At 41.1% G+C, this 18225-nt stretch overlaps 1 protein-coding gene across 1 annotated transcript in view; it reads left to right on the plus strand.

Annotated features, from left to right (window-relative positions):
- TRPM1 (transient receptor potential cation channel subfamily M member 1) overlaps window positions 1-18225 on the plus strand; it is a 111813-nt gene that overhangs the window by 78084 nt on the left and 15504 nt on the right. Inside the window, 9 exon segments of the mRNA XM_068544150.1 lie at window positions 6073-6195; window positions 6742-6873; window positions 8941-9069; window positions 11407-11658; window positions 12749-12923; window positions 14497-14517; window positions 15300-15444; window positions 16683-16885; window positions 17842-17974. Coding sequence (XP_068400251.1) covers window positions 6073-6195; window positions 6742-6873; window positions 8941-9069; window positions 11407-11658; window positions 12749-12923; window positions 14497-14517; window positions 15300-15444; window positions 16683-16885; window positions 17842-17974 — 1313 coding nt within the window.

Below are 18225 nucleotides of genomic sequence, written 5' to 3' on the forward strand. Positions count from 1 at the left end.
TTGAAGAAGACACAAATAAATGGAAAGATACTCCATGCTCAAGGATTGGAAGAATTAATATTGTTAAAAAGTCCATGCTACCCAAAGCAATATACAGATTTAATGCAATCCCTATTAAAATTCCAATAGCGTTTTTCACAGAAATAGAACAAGCAATCCTAAACTTTATGTGGATCCAAAAAGATTCCCAATAGCCAAAACAGTTCTGAGAAAGAAGAACAAAGCTGGAGGCTTCATGCTCCCTGATTTCAAACCTCATTACAAAGCTATTGTAATTAAAACAATGGAAACAGGCACATAGATCAATGGAACAGAATAGAGAGCCCAGAAATAAACCCATGCATATATTGTCAATAAATTTATGACAAAGAAGCCAAGAATATACAATAGGGAAAGGATAGTCTCTTCAATAAATCGTGTTGGGAAAATTGGACACCCACATGCAATGAAACTGAACCACTATTTTATACCATACCCCAAAATTAACACAAAATGGATTAAAGACTTGAACATAAGACCTAAAACCATAAAACTCCTTGAAGAAAACATAAGCCCTTGACATGGTGATGATTTTTTTTAATCTGACACCAAAAGCAAAGGCAACAAAAGCAAAAATAAACAAGTGGGACTACATGAGACTAAAAAGCTTCTGCACAGCCAACGAAACCATCAACAAAGTGAAAAGGCAATGTACTGAATGAGAGAAAATAGTTGCAATTGTATGTCTGATAAGGGGCTAATATCCAAGATATATAAAGAACTCATACAATTAAAAAGCAAAAAAACAAACAAACAATCCAATTAAATAATGGGCAGAAGATCTGAATAGACGTTTTTCCAAAGAAGACATACAGATGGCCAACAAGCACATGAAAATATACTCAACATCACTAATCACCAGGGAAATACAAATCAAAACCACAATGAGATATCACCTCACACCTGTCAGAATGGCCATCATCAAAAAGGCAAGAAATAAGAAGTTTTGGCAAGGATGTGGAGAAAAGGAGACCCTGGTGCATTGTTGGTGGGAATGTTGGTGGGTGTGCAGCCACTATGGAAAACAGCATGAAGGTTCCTCAAAAAATTAAAAATAGAACTACCATATGACCCAACAATTCCACTACTGGGTATTTATCCAAAGAAAACAACACTAACTTGAAAAGATATCTGCACCCTAGGTTCATTGCAGCATTATTTACAATGGCCAAGACATGGAAACAACCTAAGTGTGCATTGATGGATGAATGGATAAAAAATTGTGATATATATATATATATATATATGTGTGTGTACATATATATGTATACAATGATATATATATACACAGTGGAATATTATATATACATAATGTATATTATATATATATACACACAATGGAATATTATTACATATACACAATGTATATTTTATACATATATATATGTGTATATATATATATATATACATATATATATATATAAAATGGAATATTATTCAGCCATAAAAGAGAATGAAATCTTGCCATTTGCGATGTGGATGGACCTCGAGGGCATTGTGCTAAGTGAAATAAGTCAGACAGAGAAAGACAAATACATTATGATCTCTTTTACATGTGAAAACTAAAAAAACAAAAAAGCAAGTTCACAGACACAGAGAACAGATTGGTTGTTGACAGAAGCAGGGGTGAGGGTGGGGTGGGAGAAATGGGTGAACTGGTTTTTATTTTTTTAGTTTAACTAAATTGAATACTTTATAATAAAAAAAACCCACAATGAAATAGCACTACACACCCACTAGAAAAGCTAAAATTAAAAGACTGACCATACCAAGTGTTGGCAAGCATGTGGAACAACTATAACTCTTCTACACTGCTGGTGGGAATACGAAATAGTGAAAAAAAAGAAAAATTAGTTATCTTCAGTAGCTGATAGGAAACCAATTCATTATCTTGAAAACAGGTACATAAAGGGGAAAGAATCAAGCATTTATCCTGCATTTTCTATATGAACTGAACCACTGGGTAACCACTGAGTAGATGAGGGAAACATCTCTTTGTAAAATTATTCCAGCCAAGAAATGGAAACCAAATGATAGCTTTAGAACACCACCAATATTCAACCCCAGTGAGTTAATGAATTGATATCAACAGCTGCTAACATCATCAAAAGAGAAACGGTATACTTTTTAATGAAAGAACACGCCATCTACAGTCTTGCCATAGGTCTCAAACCTGGGTCTGTTTTTGTTTCATAGATATGTTCATTTGTGTCGTATTTTAGATTCCACGTGTAAGTGATATCATATTGTATTTGTCTTTCTCTGTCTGACTTACTTTGCTTAGTATGATAATCTCTAGGTCCATCCAGGTTGCCGCAAATGGCAGTATTTCATTCTTTTTTATGGCTGAGTAGTAGTCCATTGTATATATGTACCACGTCTTCTTTATCTAGTCATCTGTCGATGGACATTTAAGTTGTTTTCATGTCTTGGCTATTGTAAATAGTGCTTCTATGAACATTGGGATGCATGAATCTTTTTGAATTATAGTTTTGTCTGGATATATGCCCAGGAGTGGGATTGCTACATCATATGGCAGCTCTATTTTTAGTAACCTTCATACTGAACTTATCTACAAAGCAGAAACAGACTCACAGACATAGAGAACAGACTTGTGGTTGCCAAAGGGGAGGAGGGGTGGGGGAGGGAAGGATTGGGAGTTTGGGATTAGCAGATGCAAACTAGTATATATAGGATGGATAGACCACAAGGCCCTACTGTATAGCACAGGGAATTATATTCAATATCCTGTGATAAACCATAATGGAAAAGAATATGAAAAAGAATATATATAACTGAGTCACTTTGCTGTGCAGCAGACATTAAACACAACATTGTAAATCAACTCTACTTCAATAAAATTTACAAAACAACCTGGGTCTGGTCCAGCCTCTGCATCCAGCTGCCAAGTGGCAGGAGATAACAAGGGCAGAGGAGCATCCCCAAATCCACTCTGTGATGAAGTCTACAGGTCCAAATGTTCTAGCTCTTCAACCCATAAACAACCAGGAAACATATACTTTAAAAAGCAATTTTTAAACATGCCAGAATTTTAAAGAGCAAGATGAAACTATAGAGTCTACAGCAGTGCTGTCCAACAGAAATAAAATGCAAGCCACATATGTCACTTCGAATTTTCTAGTTAAGAAAGTAAAATTTTTAATAGTTACAAAAAGTTTTTTAAGTACATTGTAAAAAGTAAAAAGGAAGCAGTTGAAATTAATTTTAATAATATATTTATTTAAACCAGTATATACAAAATATTATCATTTCAACATGTTTTTGAAAGGAAAAATATCACTAATGAGATAGTCTATATGCTTTTTTTTTGTACTAAGTCTTTGAAACCCAGTGGGTATTTTTCTATCATTTCCTTCTTTACCTAATGCTACTTTTAGATATAATGTCTACCCAAAGTTATAAATATTTGTAAGCATCAGATTTCCTTCCAAGCATTTTTAATTCACAACATAAATATATAATTATTTTAAAGCAGGGGTGGTTTGTTCTTTTTTTAATTTAATTCTTTGAATAGGTCATAAGGACATGCACGTATTAAAAAATTAAAACTATTTTAAAGTGTAAGTGACAAGTCTCCTTCCCAACTCCTGTCCCCCATATGGCTTGTTCTACCCATAGGCAACCACTGATATTTGTTTCTTATGTATATTTCCATATATAAAGCTACTATGAATAAATATTCTTTTTTTCCTTTTTTTCATGATGAAGTAAATATTCTTTTTTTTTTTTTCCTTCTCACAAGGGTTGGCATAGTTATCGTTTTGTACCTTCCTTTTTCACTTCCTCTGGGACACGGAGTATTCCTTCATTCTTACCCGCTTCCCCAGTTCTCCTTCATGGCCGATGGCCGCAGTTTATGGCCAGTCCCCAGTGAGGCCATGGAGGTCACTCCTGCCTGGGGGTGCTACACTCACTGCCACCATGAGTGCTCTTGGACACATACTGTGTCTCACGTATCTGCTGTATAAATGTCCAGAAGGGGAATTGGTGGCCCCATGGGGATATGCACTTGCAATCTTGATAGCTGTCCTTCTGTGGAGGTGTCCACCTATAGTGTAGGGAATGTCTTGTTTTCCCACAATTCCACCAATACAGTGTGTGAGCAAACACTCCAATCTAATGGTAAAAAATGAGATCTCTGTGTAGTTTCTTTGAATGTCTCTTATTATGAGTGAGGACAAGCCCATTTTCCTCTCAGTACAAATGTCCCTAAGTTCACTGCCTTTGCCCATTGTTCTGCTGGGTTGTTAGAATTTTTCTTCTTGACTTCTAGAAGATCCTTTCTAAATAGAAAGATTAGCCCTTTGCCTGTCACATGAGCTGCAAATATGTTTTCCCAGAAGTTATTTTTTACTTTGGTTAAGGCATGTTTTCATTGTGCAGAAGTTTGTGATTTTTTTTCAGTATCAAATATATTGATCTTTGTTTTGATTGCTTCTTGATTTGGGAGCCTAATTAGAAAGGCCTTCTCTTACTCTCCATTTATGAAAGAATTTTCATGTGGTGATTGTTAGTTGTTTTATCTTCTCTCTGTGCCCCCTCCCTTTTTTTTCTTTCACGAAATATTGGAGCTAGATGCAATTTATTCTGGTGTATGTGTGAGATATGGATCTACCCTAATTATTTTCTAGATGATCACCCAGTTTCTCAATACAGTTTATTAAATAGTCTTCTTCACTCCTCCCATTGGAGGTGGTGTTTGTATCACAAACTAATTGCCTATGTGTAGTTGAATCTTTTTCTGGACCTTCTATTCTGCTCTATTGTTTGGTCTCTTCATGTACCTGTACCACTTTGTTTTAATTATTGGTGCTTTATAATATAATTTTTAGTATATGGTAGAAATAACCCTTTTGTGTTACTCTCTTTTTTTTTAAGATTTTTTTTGATGTGGACCATTTTTAAAGTCTTTATTGAATTTGTTACAATATTGCTTCTCTTTTATGTTTTGGTTTTCTTGGCTACGAGTCACGTGGGTTCTTAGCTCCCCAACCAGGGATCAAACCCACACCCCCTGCCTTGGAAGGCGAAGTCTTAACCACTGGACCGCCAGGGAAGTCCCCCTTTTGTGTTATTCTTAATAATGGATTGCTGAGGGGAAACTTCAAAAAATTAGCATTGATCATTGGGAACAGAGTTCAGTATTGGAGACACACTGCACGGCACTGACAAAAATGACAAGGGTTTCTTTCTTTCTTTTTTTTTTTTTTTAAATTTTTATTTATTTATTTTTTGGCTGTGTTGGGTCTTCGTTTCTGTACGAGGGCTTTCTCCAGTTGCGGCAAGCGGGGGCCACTCTTCATCGCGGTGAGCGGGCCACTCACTATCGCGGCCTCTCTTGTTGCAGAGCACAGGCTCCAGACGCGCAGGCTCAGCAATTGTGGCTCACGGGCCTAGTTGCTCTGCAGCATGTGGGATCTTCCCAGACCAGGGCTCGAACCCGTGTCCCCTGCATTGGCAGGCAGATTCTCAACCACTGCGCCACCAGGGAAGCCCAAGGGTTTCCATCTATAAGCTAGGCCATCCTTTTGCTGTCTAGGCTGAGCCCAAGTAAATCCTATATTCATCAGTCACGTTTGTCTTCCAACTCTTGGTCCATATATTCACATTGACATCTAAGTTATTCCTATATAAAATATTTTTGGTCTACTTCACTAGAGGTATCATTTTATTTATTTATTTATTTTTACTTACTATATTTTACTTTAAAAAATTGCCTGCTTTGAAACTCTATGCAAGATCTTCTCTTTTTAAGTCAGGATTCCACACAATACTGCTTGCTGTTCATCTAGAACAATTTGGTGGATGATCTTAAATTTCTCAGTGTCTGCAGTTCTATCAATATACCAAACGGAATAAGCCACAGACCGTCAGAGCAGAGATAGACCTGTTCCAGGGCTGCTAGATTACTGAGTAATGCTGAAGATCATAATTAAAAAATTTTTTGCCTATACTGGGAAAATTTTCAAGAATTGCCATAGCTTAAAAATCCACTTTTTTCATCATACCTAGGTTATCATGGGGATTCTTCTCCCCCCGACCATCTTGTTTTTGGAATTTCGCACCTCTGATGACTTCTCATATCAAACATCCAAGGAAAACGAAGACGGCAAAGAAAAAGAGGAGGAGAATATGGTCAGTGATACCCTTGATTCTAAAAGTATCCATCAACTCTCATTTTCAAAATAGTTGTGATTTCTCTCGCCGTGAATTTAGAAACTGCAAGAATTGGGGACATTTTTATAATCCTTGATTTTTTTTTAACATCTTTATTGGAGTATAATTGCTTTACAATGGTGTGTTAGTTTCTGCTTTATAACAAAGCAAATCAGCTATACATATACATATGTCCCCATATCTCCTCCCTCTTGTGTCTCCCTCCCACCCTCCCTATTCCACCCCTCTAGGTGGTCACAAAGCACCGAGCTGATCTCCCTGTGCTGTGCGGCTGCTTCCCACTAGCTATCTATTTTACATTTGCTAGTGTATATATGTCCATGCCACTCTCTCACTTCGTCTCAACTTACCCTTCCCCCTCTCCGTGTCCTCAAGTCCATTCTCTACGTCTGCATCTTTTATAATCCTTGATTTTTGAGGCACCTGTCTGTTAAATATGGTGCTGGAGTCCAAGGCGTTTCCCATTTGGCAGCCTGCTTGCCACGTGCTCTGCTCTGTTTCCAGGATGCGAATGCAGACACTGGCTCGAGAAAGGGGGACGAGGAGAACGAACAAAAAAAGCAAAGAAGTGTTCCCATCGGGACCAAGATCTGCGAATTCTACAACGCTCCTATTGTCAAGTTCTGGTTTTACACGGTAAGCTCCCCACCCTTAGCCTTCACCATTTAGCATGTTTTAGACATGTCAGAATCAAGAAGATTGTCAAGGGCTTAAAAAGAATGTTTTTTTTAAAAAAAAAAATCAATGGATTATAATTAATTATAAAAACAGAAGTGGGACTAACTCAGAATCTTCAACTAAAATTGGATCTAGATAGATATCTTGTCATATATTTATACATAGGAATGTGGCCATCCTAGCCCCAAATACACCATTTCATAAAGCAAAATAGTCATATTCTATTTGCTCAAGATGAAGGATTTTTCAAATGTCTTTAGTAATACAAACTTAGGGAAGTAGAGTTTTATTCCAACAATGAACAAAGATGACTAGTATTTAGAGAGCAAGCTCACAGATGTCATTTTTCAGGAGACTGACGGGGTTACTCAAAGAGTAGGGTTGAACGCAGAGCATGAAGTCATGGAATAGAGGAGCAAATCAAGGCATCTCCGCTCTCAGGTGCAGGCCACACTGACCTCGTGACCACACACTCTCCTCCAGCCCCATCGGTGGCCTCTGTCTGGACGGCTCCAGCAGAGTGGTGCACCCAGAACAAGAGTGGTCCAGCCTTATGCACGCGGATGGGCTGGAAAAGTGGGGGGAGGAGACTGGAGCAGCTTGGAAGGCTTTGGAGGAAACTGGCTCAGGTGCAGGCCGTCCCAGCAGGGGTGGCAGGCATGCTGTGGTTCCTGCAACCACTGCGGTCGGGGGAGGGACAATACTCATGAAGTCCCAAATGCCAAGCAGCAGCCCACGCCTGGCACGTCCTGGCACTGCGGTCCCATTAGTGACTGGGCGCGAGCAGGTGATGGGAGGTGAGGAGCCAGGTCCAAAGCCATGGACAGGGTGATGGATGAGGAGGGCAGAAGGCAGAGGCAGAGCTCTGGGGCATGGCACCCAGCGGGCTGCATGGGGACCCAGGCCAACTATAGCCTGGACACCCAACCTTTTGGCAGCCACATCTGGCGATTCCACCAAAGCCACAGCTGCCCACCTGTTCTGGTCAGAACCAGCTGAGGACCAGGAAGATACCTGACCTCCACAGATGCGTATGAAGAAGGCAGAGCCAGGGGGCTGATGAGCTTTGGGCGTCTCCCCAGGAACTCTCCCCAGGGCCTCTAAATGCTGCCTCTGGATGTGGGGAGGGGGTAGCACGTTTTATAGCTTGCCAGGGGTTCCCAGCACAGCCCCACTTTGAGAACTCTTGCTCCAATCCTCCTGCAAAGACTAGATAGTGGATACATGGGATGCTACCTGTATCCTGGTAAAACTTAAACAATCAGGAGGGGGGCATCTTTAAAAAAAAAAAAAGGCTGCAAATCACAAATATACAGTTGCTAGTATACACCCTCCCCCCCACCTCCCCAAGACTTCAGAAGGGGCCTGTACCCGTGGTGCGTACCGCTTCAGAGTGAATCAACCTTGGTCATCTTCAGACCACCTCCCTCCACCTCATAGCTCACTCCCATATCCCTCCCAACTCTACATGCCGCAAGGATAGGCACGCTGCTGTGGGCACAGCACATCACAGACGTATCAGGGCTGACCGAGGGGCCTCAAGACAGGTGTGTGTACCTGGGAAGACACCTCATGCCATCCTCCTCCCTTCGAACCTCCCACATCCATCAGCAGTGGAAAGGTTCAAGAAGGAAATTTGCAAGGCAGGGAAGAGTCAGTAACATTTTCCAATTTCCAGGAATGTAGAGGGCACACCAGTCAACTACTAAAAGTTTCCCGACTCATCATAATTTCGTGCAACTTTATAATTTCCCCTTGAGGCTGATAGTAGCAACAAATACATCTTCATTTAGAGAATGGACTGTCAGTGCCCATATTGCACTAAAGTACAAAATGCCTCCCCCTCTGCCTCAAAGTCCTCTGCCTGCACCGGTGATGTGAGTGGAAGTTTTCCTCTAAAGGATTCGGTGCACCTGAAAATGAAAATTTGTTTTAGAAGATGTGTCCACTTGTAAATAGGGTTTCGAAGCTTTTTTCAGGCACGTGTGACCTCCCCAGACACCGCTCACGGTTTCTGCCTTTCAGATATCTTACCTGGGTTACCTACTGCTGTTCAACTACGTCATCCTGGTGCGGATGGAGCGCTGGCCCTGCCTCCAGGAGTGGATTGTCATCTCCTACATCGTGAGCCTGGCCCTGGAGAAGATTCGGGAGGTGATGTTCCAAAGGCCTGTCCCAGCCCCACCCACCACTGACTTCAATTCGGATGTATCTTCTTTAAAAAAAAAAAAAAAAAATTTTTTTTTTTTTTTTTTGGCCGCGGGGCATGCAGGATCTTAGTTCCCCAACCAGGGATCGGACCCATGCCCCCTGCAGTGGAAGCACGGAGTCTTAGTCACTGGACCGCCAGGGAAGTCCCCAGATGTAGCTCCTTATTTTAAAAACGTATCGTGCAAATCCCAAGTGCCGTGGAACTTCTCTTTCGAGGTGTCACAATACCAAGTTGGTTCCGTTCCCTTGCTTGAGATTTATACACCTTCTGCTTCCAACTGAATTTGAACTTGGAAATCAAAACACAAGGCAGAATAGATGATGTTTAGTAATAAAAATAAGTCTGAGTGCCTAGAAAAGCAGCATAAATGCTGCCAGGTACCTGAGATAAACCAATGACTCCAATTGGGTACAAATTTGGGCTCCGTTTTCTCGGAGCTGGAAGTAGAAAGGGAGATGTAGGAGATGACATTTCTCCTGTAACTCAGGACTTTGAACCACCCTTGTCCTCCCTCCAACCCAGATGGGGATTCTTGTGCAAGGGGTTTATTAAAGGAGAGCTCCCAGGAGAGCAGAGGGAGGCAGCAGGGTGGCCAGGCCAGAAGAGGGGACGGGGCTGAGCAAGGTGTGGCTTCAGTGGAATCTGTCCCTGGCCTAATCCTGCAGGGGACTCTGAGTGTAAGTAATACTGTAGAGTCTGTCCCACTTTGACCAAAGGGAACAGACTTTTGTACCCACATCAGCCAGCCATCAGCATCTCTGGGAAAGCGGCTGCAATTGCCCAAGGGGGCAGGTGGGAGCCGAACAGCGGCACCTGCAGCAGATGGGGGCTGGGTGCACCCACCTGGTGGAAGCCTCCAGTGCCTCTGGGCAGGCCGCCAGCACAACTGCTGCAAACAGAGGGAACAGGATTTTCAAAGAAGTGTTGAAAAAGGACAGACACCATCTCATGCAGACTCGTGTCACAGGAGACTTGAAACTAACATGTAACTTCAAGAGGGCAACCCCTGCAGGCAGCAGAGGAAATATGGGCCAGGTCCTTTTCTTTCTAATATCATCTGCAAGTTTTAATTCTTTGTATCAGTTTATAAAGGGAAAGCTTATAGCCAAGAAAAAGTGAACTTGAGAAAGCACACAGCAGAATTTCATATTCTTTCTGACAGAGAACCAATATTCTTATTTTGCAATCAGCAGTGACCCTTTCACTGAACTGAAAAATTATCACTGGCAACTTCTTCCCAGGAGAGCTAATTCGAGGCTGTCAGTCTGATGACAGCCCGAGAAACGCAGAGTGCCAAATCTAAAATGTTATAATACATCTCCTACTACTCCTGTTTCTTTTCTAGCTGGGCTTCATTCAAACTTTGCCCACTTTACAACTGGGATTTCCCAAGTGGCCTGCCGTGCCACCTCTAGGGACACCGTGAGCTCACTGAGCATCAGCCATGTGCTGACACTGTTCTTTACCTCCCAGTTATAGGAAAGAGGGTGGGCGGCCATCAGTCAGAGGGCACAGGTTGTTAAACTAGTGAACGCCTTCTGGGTTGGCCCATAAATAGCCACCACCCCATCCCACCTCTGGAGTCCCCAGAACCTCCCCAGAGTCTCGGTAAGTAAAGGGGTACCACTTTTAAGACCCCCACCCTGCTGCACGCCATAGCTGCATACGTGGGGCTTGCTCTAAGTGTGCCCGTGCCTGCTGCTTGTTAAATATTTTCAGGTTTACTCTGAGGAAATGTCCCTTTAATCAGTGGTGATTTTGAAAGAGTAAGCTCTCAAGCAGGAGAAAATCAAGTTCAGCTTTCCCCTGACTTCCCATCTCTGAGTTACAAAGGAATTTTGGCTGATAAACATTTCCCATCCCAGTTCTGCCATCTCCCCTGGGTGGACTGCCCCTCTGTGGGACCACACAGGTTTATCTCTGCTCTAGAGTTTTCCTCCTGGACTAACTCTGGAACGTGGGCTCACAGGCAAGTGTCCAGAGGATTAGAAAAGGGATCAAAAGGCAGCTACTTTAATTACAGCCAGAGGGACATAATTTAGAAGGCATTTCCTGAGAGTTTGTGAAACCCTGACTCTAGGAATACAGAGGATTTTGTGGAATTTCCCTTTCTAGATATGTTTTTCTGCCTGAGAAGATTAGTACTTAGAAGTCTTGAGCAGGAAAGGGGACCAGATGCCCTGGAATGCTGCTCCAGTCCTAATGTCCCAAGATTCTAAGAAGACAAGTCTTCCAATACCATGCTCCCTTGTTTTTTGTTCTTTGGCATTTCTTTACAGATCCTCATGTCAGAACCCGGTAAACTCAGCCAGAAAATAAAAGTTTGGCTTCAAGAATATTGGAACATCACAGACCTCGTGGCCATTTCCATGTTCATGATTGGAGCCATCCTCCGCCTACAGAAGCAGCCCTACATGGGCTATGGCCGCGTGATCTACTGCGTGGATATCATCTTCTGGTACATCCGTGTCCTGGACATCTTTGGTGTCAACAAGTATCTGGGACCCTATGTGATGATGATCGGAAAGATGGTTAGTCCTGACGCCCCGTGAGTAACTACAGACACCGAGACTGTGGTTAGGACCTGAGGCCAGGCCTCCAGCGTGGCTCTGTTGCATTTCATTTGATCTTTCTCTTGCAGTTGGTTTCCTACAGGAAATGTTCTTTGCTTTAAGATACATAGTTCTTCTACATACTGACAATTTAATTAAATCCAATTGACGAACATGAGGTTGAGGGCCTACTGTAGGTACATGTATTTCTGGCAATAACCCGATGCATAACCTCCTAACGTGCAGTAGAAGCCAGAGACAAAGGGGGCCCGGGGTCACCCTCCCCTACCCCTACTCCACACAGTCTTCAGCTCATGTGCTCTGGCCTGGAGTGGACACAGGCAATTCGTGTGATGAGGTCAAGACAAATCCATGGCAACATTTACTCCAGAACAGGCCATAAAATATGAAACTAAAAATGAACCAGCAGATCATCCTTACATCACTTAAAATAGCCCAAGTGTTGGGACTGGTCCCAGAAGAAAGGAAGTCTTCCAAGCTTAGGAATAACTCTTTGTAAGGCAAGTTTTGAGCAAAGGGATATATGGTTGAGCTAATCCCAGCCAGGGCCCTCATCTTCAGGGATGTTCAAAATTAAGAATTATATAAGGTCAGTATCCATAGTAACCAGAGCATTGCTCATTGTAACTACTCACTGTTTGTATAACGAATGAATATCAGTATGTACTCTCAACTCATGATCTCATTACCTCCTTAGATATCTACTCCTCTTACTCCTTAGTGTCCCTCACAAATTCCTGTATTTTCCCATAATTGTTCCCTTTCTCCATTTGCAGTTGTAGTTACTAAAGGAATTTGTTTATGGGTAACAATAGAGGAGAAGAAAGATTGAGAGCATGAGATGAGAATGGCAATGTTCTAGAATAAGGTGTATGCATTGCATGAAGTACAAGAATCAGTAGCCCACGGATGGGATGGAGGGAGGGGAAAGAAGCTTCCTCCATCCTAATTAAGCACTCATGAAGTCTTTGAGGAGCACAATGTAATGAACCAGGTGAACTTGGCCCATGGGTCAAGACAGTAAGAGGCCCATTTCCTCTCTCCTCAGATGATTGACATGCTGTATTTTGTGGTCATCATGCTGGTGGTGTTGATGAGTTTCGGAGTAGCCCGTCAAGCCATTTTGCATCCAGATGAGGAGCCTTCTTGGAAACTGGCCCGAAACATCTTCTACATGCCCTACTGGATGATCTACGGAGAGGTGTTTGCAGACCAGATAGACCGTAAGAATAGAATTCATAGTAAGATTCTCTTCCCTGCTTCCCAAGGCAGATGATCAGTTCCAAATTAATGGAAGAGCCTGTGTTAATTTGGGAATAAAGTATTTTTTATTCTGCCATAGGCATCAAATTATTTTAGGAAGAAATCAGTGCAGATTATGAAATACAGATTTTTGAGACATCGGTCCTGTCTTCTACTCTGAGAACCACTAACTGGAATTCTGAGTCTCACATCCCTTGAGCATGTCCGACACATGAATGTAGTCCCAATGCCAACATCCTAATTTTTCTTCAACCTGAATCTCTTTCTGCCCCGAGATAGAGCTGGTAGTGTTATTTCAGTCAAATGAGATAGTGACTATTGCCATGTGTCATCCGCTTCTTCAAGCTTCAGAACCCATTTTCCACATAGCCATCCATTTCCTCTTCACTCCTGGAGTGATATTTTTGTATTATCAACAGTATTCTGGATGTTAGCAGAGGAAATGAGCTGCAATCCTGCATGGATTTCTGGGGAATGCAGGCCCCAGCTCTGGCCAGGCTGAGCTGGTAGGTCACAGTGTCTCTTGTGTTGTAGGGAAGTGAAGTTCAAATGCTCTTATGCTATTTCACCCAGACAGTTACGGCATCACCAATGAACGAGCATCTTCAGACCTATTTTCATGTTAGCACCAATATTTTAATTTGCATGTTGTGCTCTGTCAAAAAGCACCAGGTACAATAGCATGGCTGCTACTTCCAGTAGAAGCAGAAGCTTCTTGAGAATAGAAGGTTCTGAACATCCTTGCCTTGTAGAAAATGCAGGGTTGTTCGGTATATCTCCACTAAGTGAGACTGATAACCAGTCGCACAACGCCTTCTACCTACTGGCTTTCATCACGTGATTCAGAACACATCCTTATCATGAGTATCTCAGAGTCAATTAGCGAATGTGTTTGTAGCTTGGTAAACCAGAACATAAAAATCTAATTTGGTTTCAAAGGAATATTAGCTTCAGTAAACATACATAAATGCTAAAAGTCCCTGGATCCAGACGTAAGTTGTAATATTTTTATTTTTTTTAATTAAATTGGGTAACAAGAGAAGATGAAGAGGCAAACTTGAGGCTATTTTCAGTGACACCATGAAATGTAGGTTTTCAGTTCTTGGTCTGATTATTTCATAATAATTTTGTATTTATTTGTGCTTATGATGTGTTTGTGTTGGGATACAGGGAATGCTTGATTGGTCAACCTACATGTTAAAATGATCATCTCTCAGTAGCCTCATGTCTTTTTCACAGTTTTTTTCACTAGTGAGTTTTGCTATTGCTTATGACGTGGTAAAATAAATATTCATGAAATATATATACATATATTTCCTAGAATTAATAGTGTGTAAAATTCTCCTAAGTAGATCACTGTTTCCAAGCGTGAATCTGTAATTCCCAAGCTTGAACACTTTACATTTCTTGACAGCAAAACAGTTCTTGTGTTGTTCATCATTTGTTTGACTTTTCTCTCAACTGTCTTATTTTTTTTCTTCCTTCCTGTCAAAACTAAAAAAAATAAAATGCTGCTTTCCAATCACTCTATAGTGTACGCCATGGAAATTAATCGTAAGTTTATGCATAATTGATGACTCTAGTCCATGAAATGTGTGTATTAATTAGTTTCTTCCTCAGCTAATTACCGATAGTCTTATACCAGTTTCAAATATTTCTCTTGTTTTTTGGTGTCAGTACTTTTTTAAATGATAAGGAAGTGAAAAGTAAATAGACTATAAATTCATGGATATTACTTCACTAATTACTGTTGAGATCATCCTCTCTTTTTCTTCAGAAAATAAGTCCCATATGATCAAAGTGGCATTTCAAATGAGCAGAGAGAGAAAAGATTCTTTTTCAAACATCACTCAGAACAGTCAATTAATGGATTGGAGGCTAGGGGGGATCCTTACCTCCTACCTCATAATAAAATTATTTTCAAAGTTAATGTACAAATGACCAAGAAGACAACATAAGTTAATGTTAAATAATTAGAAGACCCAATCACTTTCTAATGGATAACAGTAAAGAAACCATAGACGCATAGATAGATGCGTCTGCTTAAAAATGAAGAAGAACTTCTGTATATGACAAACACAACACAGAAATGAGAAAATGTTTACAAATATAACAAGTTAAGAATGGCTATCTGTGAGTGCAGAAATGAGTTCCTTATCACCTTTGTATGAATTGATATTTTTCAATTATTATTATTATTTCAAAATTATTGCTTATGAAATCAGAAAATAAAACATAGTAAAAAAGAAATAGGTCCTTTAATAGCATAGGTCAGTTTATTTATTCTTTTCATTCTATGTAAAAGACAAGCACAAAAAGACAGACTCTCGTTTCAGCTCCTTGTGGTGACAACCAGTACGATGAGGAGGGCAAGCGGCTCCCTCCCTGCATCCCGGGCGCCTGGCTCACGCCTGCCATCATGGCATGCTACCTGCTGGTGGCCAACATCCTGCTCGTGAACTTGCTCATCGCCGTTTTCAAGTGTGTGTCACCGCTGATGACCGTATATTTGTTATTTATTATTTTACAGATTTTCAGTGTAATCTCAGAAATCTCCCAGGTTGCCCAGGATTTACATGGAGTTCCACCAGGGCTTTCAAATGCGTAGAATTTTTCACAATGTTTTTTTGTTCAACCATAATCAGCCTTCATGTATTCCTAAATCAAGAGTTGACACTTAAATACATTTAAATTCAATCTTGGTTAGTATTTTAACACTTTTGGCATGTATTTTAATCTAATGAAAATATTTTCTTAGATGAAAGTCTCCTGAGACAGAGAAGATTTATCAAACTGAGCCTTGAATTCATTATCAGAGGCACAGAAAGCAAAGTTAATTTCATAGGCTGTGACAATTACTGTACTATTATATGAAATATTTTTCTTATCACTTACCGAATAGAAGATAAAATGGCCTAAGAAAGAAATGGCTTAAAATCCACAATCAAATTTCTTGTAAAACTTGCCCCTTTTGGCATGATATGTTGAGGATGTGACCATGCTTAATAAATGTTGAAAAAATTTATTTTAGTTTCTAAGATGAAAAATGTGAGGGAAAAATCCTTCACAGAAATATAGACTCTCAGAGCTGACCAGGGCATTGGAGAGAATCTGGTTACACTCCTGACTTGACAGATGAGAAAATGAAGGTTGACAGAGGTTAACTGACTTTTCTAAGGTCCCCGTGTAGACAACACGCTTGATCAGGATTCCAACAATTCTAGGCTTACTGCCTCCCACTGGAAACTCAAAGAAGACAAAGACTGTACCTACCCAACATCCAAAATAACCCACCTTTGGTCAAAATGTTCAGTAATTAACCAACTCAGTTCCAAAAAAATGTAGTCAGCTAGTTGACTGAATTTAAAGTTTAAATACTTCAAAATGCTTAGTGGGATGGCTCATACATTTAAATATATGAAATAAAATTTCCTGAGCAGTCAGTAGACTGTGGTGTGGTTTCGCAAGAAAGCAGTGGGTAGCAATTTCAATACACTTAATTCTTAATTATTTATATGAGTAAAATGTCCTTGAATGTTGGTAAGCCACGCTGATAGACAAACCAAAAGACAGATCATTCAGAGTCAGTACTAACTTGTGGAATGACCCCAAAAGGCCATTTCATTGCATATTTTCAATTCAATGTGAGTAACTCTGATTGCCCTGGGAAATCACAATTAAAAGTAATACAACTAACTAAACATATATTCTTTTTAAAGCAATACCTTCTTTGAAGTAAAGTCAATATCCAACCAAGTGTGGAAATTCCAGCGTTATCAGCTGATTATGACATTTCATGACCGGCCAGTCTTGCCTCCACCAATGATCATTTTAAGCCACGTCTATATAATCATTATGCGTCTCAGCCGCCAATGCAGGAAGAAAAGAGAAGGGGACCAAGACGAACAGGATCGTGGATTGAGTATGTGCAGGACTCTTTCATTTCTATCTTGGGCTAATCTAGAAAGACTATTCTAATTGGATACCTGCATGGAAATCTCCTTAAACTACTTAAATGTGTGAAAACACAGCACTCTATCCAAATGCTATTCTTTGCAGAATGCTTCTCATTTTGTGCTGATTTTATTCTAGTTTTGTTTATTTATTAGTAATTAATATCACTGAAAGTCCACTCATGAAGAGATGAGAAATTGAGACAGTTCTTGAAAATAACTTTTCTCTATAAATCCAATGTTCCTTTCAAAATGTTTTTATACATATAAATTTACTTATTTATTTATTTTTGGCTGCGTTGGGTTCTTGTTGCTGCGCGCGGGCTTCCTCTAGTTGCGGCGGGTGGTGGTACTCTTCTTTGCGGCGCGTGGGCTTCTCATTGCAGTGCGTGGGCTTCTCATTGCGGTGGCTTCTCTTGTTGCGGGGCACGGGCTCTAGAGCACAGGCTCAGTAGTTGTGGTGCACGGGCTCAGTTGCTCTGCGGCATGTGGGATCTTCCCGGACTAGGGCTCGAACCCGTGTCCCCTGCGTTGGCAGCCGGATTATTAACCACTGCACCACCCGCGATGTCCTCAAAATGTTTTAGTGTGTTGCATCTAAAGAGAATGGGAAGATACTCCTGTCCTCTTGACTCTATCCATAAAATACATGCAAAACGTTTTCCGGAAAATCATACTTGGTTTCACTTTCCGAATAGCTGTAATTTGGATTTTTGTGTTAAAGAGTGAGCCGTTTAGCTCCAGCGGAAATGTCAATATGATCGCCGCATATTACAAGGAGTCTTTGTGTGATAACCAGCGGCAGGAGCAGGGAGCTGCCTGCAAGGGATGGGGAAGGGAGCTTGGTTAAAGGCAGGCTGTGAAATTCGCAAGGACGCACCTACCTGGCTGGTTTCTCACGTGGCAACCGCTTCTGCCTTTGCAGAGCTGTTTCTCAGCGACGAGGAGCTGAAGAGGCTGCACGAGTTTGAGGAGCAGTGTGTCCGGGAGCATTTCCAGGAGAAGGAGGACGAGCAGCAGTCGTCCAGCGAGGAGCGCATTCGCGTCACCTGTGAGAGGTGCGCCTGGGGCGTGGCCACCGCGGGGCGCGGCGCGCAGGGCGCAGGGCCAAAGGGTGCGGCTCCTCCGTCCCGTCTAAGGGGAATGCCAAGTCCATTTACACATTCACTCCCAGTTCTCCTGTTGACTCAACTTTGGCTTTTTAACGTGTTCCCCACCCCCCAAAGTAGTGTGAAAGTTCCAAATGATGGTTATATATTGTATATAGAAGTGAATGATGACATTTATCATAAATATTCCAGGCCAAAAC

The sequence above is a fragment of the Eschrichtius robustus genome, chromosome 1, assembly GCF_028021215.1.
Source record: "Eschrichtius robustus isolate mEscRob2 chromosome 1, mEscRob2.pri, whole genome shotgun sequence".
Lineage (NCBI taxonomy): Eukaryota > Metazoa > Chordata > Mammalia > Artiodactyla > Eschrichtiidae > Eschrichtius > Eschrichtius robustus.